Raw genomic sequence first — 5,925 nt, 5'->3', positions numbered from 1 at the left:
CAGGCCCTGTTGGAATGTGACAGGAGTTGTGGCCAGGGCATGTCCCAACAGCGGGAACACATGCTTCAGCCCGCAAGGCTTCCCTCAGCCCCCAGCTCTGGTTAGGTGGATGGCGGAGGCAGGACTGCTGATGTCCGGAAGGCCACCTGAGGTTGCTGCCTCCACTGGTCCCTGTGGTAGCTGTTGCCCCCATGCTGCAGCCCAGCTCATTACAGGTCGGGGAGAGGTCAGAACCCCAAGGACTTGGAGGGGACCTCACAGGCCACTCATTCCAGCCACCTCTCTGCAGATGAGAGACAAGCTTATCCAGTGAGGCAGGGACTTACCCAGGGCCACATCGTGTGTCAGAAGCAGCACTGAGCCCGGAAGCCAGGTGTCTCAGCTCCCCAGACTGGGGCTTCCTACACAGGGTTTCCCAGCCTGGGCAAATCAACACTGTGCCGATAATGCCTTGTCGTGGGAGGCTGCACTGTGCTTCATAGGATGTTAGCAGCAGGTCTGGCCTCTACACATTAGATGCCAGTACCGCCCACCCCTGGTGTGACAAGCAAAAATGCCTTCAGATATTTGCCAGATACCAGGGGTGGGGAAAGGAGGAGGCCGGGGAAGACCCAAATCACCCTGGTTGAGAACCGTCATTGCTCTAAAATGCTGCCTTTTCCAGTTCTCTCTCCTGGACCTTCCCCTCCTCTTGCAGTCTGTTTGGGCTCCTCTGGAATCATTGCTAGGAGCTTTTTTTTTTTCCCCCAGCATCTTCTTGGGCCTCTCCTAGGCTTTTTCCTGGTGTTTTCTTCTGCAACCCATGTCCCCCAAATCTCTGAGTTGTTGTTTCTAGACTCTGAGAGGCCCTGGAGATGAACAGGACAGATACAGGGTAGGATAGGGACAAGACAGCACCAGGCCTCTTCTGGAATCAGGCGTGTGGTAAGCCAAGAGCATGGCCACACAGACACACCTGTGTCTCCCTGGGCCCGGGATGCCGTTCATGCAGAGCCCAGTGCTTCCACTCCGGTCCCGCCTCCATGGCTCTCCTGCGTAGCTCTCTTGGGGGCACTGACAGACAGGCCTTGACACCTGGTTTCTGTTTTCTTCCCATCTCCGGTTTCAGGAGCTGTTGGCCAGAGGAAGTGGCTGGGCCGTGGGATGCAGAGAGCCACAGGCTGACTCCCGGACAGCGGAACAGAGAGTGCTGCCGACGGACAGACGGTATGTTCGCAGTGAGGCCTGCGCCCCCCACTGGGCCCCCTCCTGGGGAGGCTGGCAGGTGAGGGGGCAGCAGGTGGCCCCTTTTGGTGGGGGCTGGTGAAGAGAGCGCTGGAGGCCAGAGAGGCTTGACTTTCAGGGCCCCCAAACCTGGTGACACCCCGCCCTGAGGGGTCCAGGCTGGGCATACATCTCAAGCCCTTACTTTCTGCTCACAGTTTGCTTTAAAGCTAACATTAGTCGAGCATCTGAGTGCCAGCTTCTGTTGTTAGTGCTTTCCATAATCATTACAACAACCCTATGAAATTGGTTGTTGAAGTGAAACTTAACCCAGTTTGGAATTGAGGAAACTGGTTTTTGGAGAGTCGCTCTTCCCTCTGCGGCGGCCCTCCCACGCCCGCAGGGGCCAGGGGTGGGTCACTCCTCCGGCCCAACCCGTGTGCCCTGCGCCCAGGCCCTGGGCCCTGCCTTTCCCCTCATGTAATCCCACTGGCCCTGGACGCCTCTCCTGTTCACCATTGACCCACAGGCAGTGGCACACCAGAGCTGAGCACTTCAGATAACCCTGGGAGTGACCCAGGCCTGTCTGCCTGCCTGGTGGCTCCTACCTGTCCCCTTTTTCCCTCAATTCAGAGGCCTCTTGCCACGTCTCTGAGCCTCCTCCCTCCTTATTTCCCTCAGCAGGTTGAACAGCTCTCATCTCCCAGAATGACCAGTGCAGCCCCTGCTAAGAAGCCCTATCGTAAGGCACCACCCGAGCATCGTGAGCTGCGGCTGGAAAGTCCTGGCTCCCGGCCCGAGCAGGAGGTCAGCAAGAGTGGTCCCCCTGCCCCAGCTGGCAGCTGCAGACCTCTGAGGCGGGGCCTGGCTGTCCTGAGGGGGCATCTGGTTCCCCCAGTTGGGGTGCGAGTGTGGCGTTGCTGGTACCCGCTTGGGCTCTCAGCTGCCACCATGCTCGTGGGGGCCGTGCAGACCAATGGGGGATGGCTGTGACACGTTCACACATCCAGGAGCCCCAGAGTCTGTAGTGCAGCCTAAATGATCTGTGCAGTATTATTCTTGGTGTGGGAGGCCGCCCATCAGACAAAGGTGTCTGACCTGCCCGGAGCCGGGGACTCTGGCCCTCCACTGGTGGAGCAGAGCTGTGCAACCTGCGGCCCCTCTGGGCACCTTTAGGGAGCTCCAGCTGCTTGCCCTCAGCCTAGCTGTTCTCCACTGTCCCCGAAAGGCTGACCTTCGTCCAGCTTTGTTTTGTCTGGCTGACATTTATCAAATATGTGCTCCCTGCTAGGGACCACATTAGATACTTAGGAGGCCTTCTTCAGGCAACCGCCAAACATTCTCCAGATCGGTGTTCCTCTCTCGTTAAGCTCTTGCAGGAAGAGGAGAGTTTATTCTCCTTGATACTGTGTCTCTACCCTGTTGAAGTTCATGGAGCACATTTGGAGAACTTGAGAGATGGCCAGCGTGTGCCAAGCGCCCAGGGCAGAAGTGCCATCCACGACTTGCCCATTTTGAATTTAGGAAACATTAAAAGGCCAGATACTGTGCGAGGTGCCGCCCTCTGGGCACTCCCCCCAGTTTTGTAGATGTGGTCTCTAGGGTTCAACAAGATTAATGAAACCAGTCCAGGTGTCAGTGGCTCCCAGGTCCATAGTCTGGGCCATGCACCTCATTGTCCTGCCTGCGATGAGCGTCCTGAAGCTGTGAGGCCAATCAAATGCCACTCGACATTTCCCTCCTGCCGTTGCGCAGGCTCGCTCTGCCTTTTGGTTGGCTGAGTTCTGGCCCTTGGGCTCGTGACCCATGTGGGGGCTTGAGGAAGATGCTGCAGGAGGGAGAAAGCAGGACGAGACGCTTCACTCCCCTCCGTCTGGGTTACCCCAGAGGCTGTCCTGCACTCATGCCTCCCAGGGGGCCCGCAGGGCTTCATCAGAGCTCTGGACTCTACTCCATCCCACCTGGCTTTGTCACTTCCCTGGAAAGTCTTCAGCCTTGCCTACAGGGCCCGCTAGGAGCCCAGTGAAGAGCTGAGAGGCTCTTTAGCCCAGGGAGAGGTGGCATGGCCTCTAGGACTCAGAGGGCTTGGAGCTGGTGTGGGGAACGGCAGGGTTGGAGTCTGGTGGCATGGGCGAGGGTAGTCTCGGCTGGTCCAGAAGTTACTAGACGGCCCCATCTCTGGGGGGCCCTGCAGCCCACTTGTGCCAGACACGTGTGCTGCAGACATGACCCTCTCTGGGGCTGTTTGGAGCTGTTTGGAGGAGGTGGGAGTGAGCGGGAGGCAAGTGGTCCGGAGCCGAGCCTCAGGCTTCTGTTTTTTTGTGCACAGGAGCCGCTGACTGACGCGGAGAGGATGAAGTGAGTACCTGCTGCCCAAGAGCCTCCCTGCCTCAGCTCGGTCCCCTCAGCCCCAGGCTGTTGGTACCATTGGGCTTTTCCTTGGATTAGGTAGAGGTACAAGTTGGGGGATTTTAGGGACTCTGGAAGGCAGCTTGACGTTTGGATATTAGTCCTGGAAAAACATCTGTTTGATGAGAACCTGGCATTGGGGAGGCGAGTGCCTCTGAGGGGCTGCTCGGGCGAGTCCCAGCTCCCGCCTCCCGTGCCAGCTGTCTCTTACAGCCTTTTCCGTCAGCCCCGTGAGGCCTCTGCAGAGCAGGGCCCTCCTGGGCTGGGTTTCCACAAGTTGAATAATGGAGCAGCTTGACTGTGCAGTGGAGAAACCGGAGCTGGGGGCCGGCTGGCTTGGGTTGTAACTAGAGACAAATGGCAACTGTGGCCCCTGCAGTTCTGTCTTCTCCAGTGAGGGGGGCCGACTGTCCCCCTCCATCCCCTCTGCCTCCCCCACCCTCCAGGCCCAGCCGTGTTCTCAGGGCCAACAGGCCTGTGGGATACCCTTCCCTGGACTCCTGTCACCCCTACTTCCTTCTGAATCCAGCCTGGGACTCCAGGGTGGCCCTAGCACCTCTGATGCCCCTCTGCCCTTGAACCCTCACCCTCCCAGGCTTTTGCAGCAGGAAAACGAGGAGCTTCGCCGGCGCCTGGCCTCAGCCACCAGGCGCACTGAGGCTCTGGAGCGCGAGCTGGAGATCGGGCAGGACTGCCTGGAGTTGGAGTTGGGCCAGAGCCGGGAGGAGCTGGACAAGTTTAAGGACAAGTTCCGCAGGTGTGGGACCGGGGGCTGGGACATGCATGCATGCATCTCCCCGTTCACAGGGGGTTGTTAGCCAGGCGTGGCCTCAGAGGTGATCCAATTCTGATGCGAAAACTGAAGTTCTGGGAGGGGCACCTGCCCAAGATCCACATCAAGAAGGGACTGAGCAGGGTCTGAAGAGCGGCATCTTGACCCGGAGGTCTGCCTTGTGTTCTCTACAGGCTGCAGAACAGCTACACGGCTTCCCAGAGGACCAACCAGGAGCTGGAGGACAAGCTGCACACGCTGGTAATCTGTCCAGGAGGGCAGCTTGGCTAGCGCTGCACTCACAGCACAGCACGGGGCTAGGACTTGCCAGGGGGCCCCCCGTCCTGCCCTGGGCTCGGGAGGGGGCGGCTGTGGTGGGGAGGGGCCTGCCACGTGCTGTGCGAGTCAGGGTCGTCTTAACGCTCACACTGTTTCTCTTCTCTCGTCTTCCCCTCATGCTGCCACCGTTGCTGCTGTACTCTTCTCTCAGGCCTCTCTTAGCCACAGCTGGATTTTTGCAGTTGCGTCTGAGTTTGTGTGTTTTCTCCCTTGCCCTTGCCTCCTCCTCAGCTGAGATCTGGGATGGCTGGGGTCTGCCCCTTGCCCTCTGCCCATTCCTTTCCTGTCCTCATGGGAGGCCTGGTCAGCAGTCAGTGCCTCGCTCCTGGGGGCAGGTGGGGAGCCTGCTCTTGGCTTGGGCAGAGGTACTGATTGATGTCACCACTGAACACTCATGGCCTCTCAGCTGCAGTGGCAGCCAGCCCCGCCGCTTGGAGGAAGGGGGCCTGTGGATCCAGTCCCTGAGCTGAAGATCAGAAGACTGTAGCTCCCTCCCTGCTTGACTAGATAATCTCCCAGGTGCCCCCAGCTGCCACCCAGCCCCGTTCTGTGCCCAGCCTCCTCCCCCTCACCCAATGGCCTGATCCTGGAAACAGCTACATGCAGCATAGGCCTGAGCCCCTGGGTTTGCAGTTCTTGTCTCTCAGGGTAGAAGCTCCCTCCCCTGGTGTGTAGAGCCCCTTGTGCACCCTCCAAGGCTGGGCAGCTCTTAGATTGCTCTGGGCCTGGGCAACTGTCGGTCATGCTCAGAAAGCCCCTGCCCCACAGCCCGCCTGCATTGCAGGAGAAGTGTCCAGTCTCCTTCTGTCTGTCCATCCTCTGTCTCTACTTCATGTGCCTTGGCTGCCCTAGCACCTGTGGCTTCCTGTGTCTCTGGGCTGGGAGGAGGGGAGGAAGAGCTGGCTGGGGCCTGGGCTGGGTTCACTGTGAGTCTTGTGCCTCAGATCAAGAAGGCTGAGATGGACAGGAAGACGCTGGACTGGGAGATTGTGGAGCTGACCAACAAGCTGCTGGATGCCAGGAACACCATCAACAAGCTGGAGGAGCTCAATGTACGGCATCTTGGGGCCTCCCTGCCTGTGCCACTGTGTCCCCACCCCACTCCCCGGGCGGGGCTGGGCGCTGAGCTGCATCTGTGTCTGCAGGAGCGGTACCGGCTGGACTGCAACCTGGCCGTGCAGCTGCTCAAGTGCAACAAGTCC

The 5,925-nt window shown here is 59.3% G+C and overlaps 1 protein-coding gene across 1 annotated transcript in view; it reads left to right on the top strand.

Moving 5' to 3' along the window:
• The window catches only part of TJAP1 (tight junction associated protein 1 (peripheral)), a 24,267-nt gene that overhangs the window by 15,776 nt on the left and 2,566 nt on the right, over positions 1–5,925 (top strand). Inside the window, exons 3-9 of the mRNA XM_010863235.1 lie at positions 1,109–1,206; positions 1,885–2,010; positions 3,533–3,561; positions 4,208–4,369; positions 4,579–4,645; positions 5,668–5,775; positions 5,869–5,920. Coding sequence (XP_010861537.1) covers positions 1,912–2,010; positions 3,533–3,561; positions 4,208–4,369; positions 4,579–4,645; positions 5,668–5,775; positions 5,869–5,920 — 517 coding nt within the window. The 5' untranslated portion in view covers positions 1,109–1,206; positions 1,885–1,911. The remainder of the gene's footprint in view (positions 1–1,108; positions 1,207–1,884; positions 2,011–3,532; positions 3,562–4,207; positions 4,370–4,578; positions 4,646–5,667; positions 5,776–5,868; positions 5,921–5,925) is intronic.

The sequence above is a fragment of the Bison bison genome, unplaced genomic scaffold (assembly GCF_000754665.1).
Source record: "Bison bison bison isolate TAMUID 2011002044 unplaced genomic scaffold, Bison_UMD1.0 scf7180017864487, whole genome shotgun sequence".
Classification (NCBI taxonomy): Eukaryota; Metazoa; Chordata; class Mammalia; order Artiodactyla; family Bovidae; genus Bison; species Bison bison.
The sequence above is the reverse complement of the archived record's forward strand: the minus strand, read 5'-3'. Positions and strand labels throughout refer to the sequence as shown.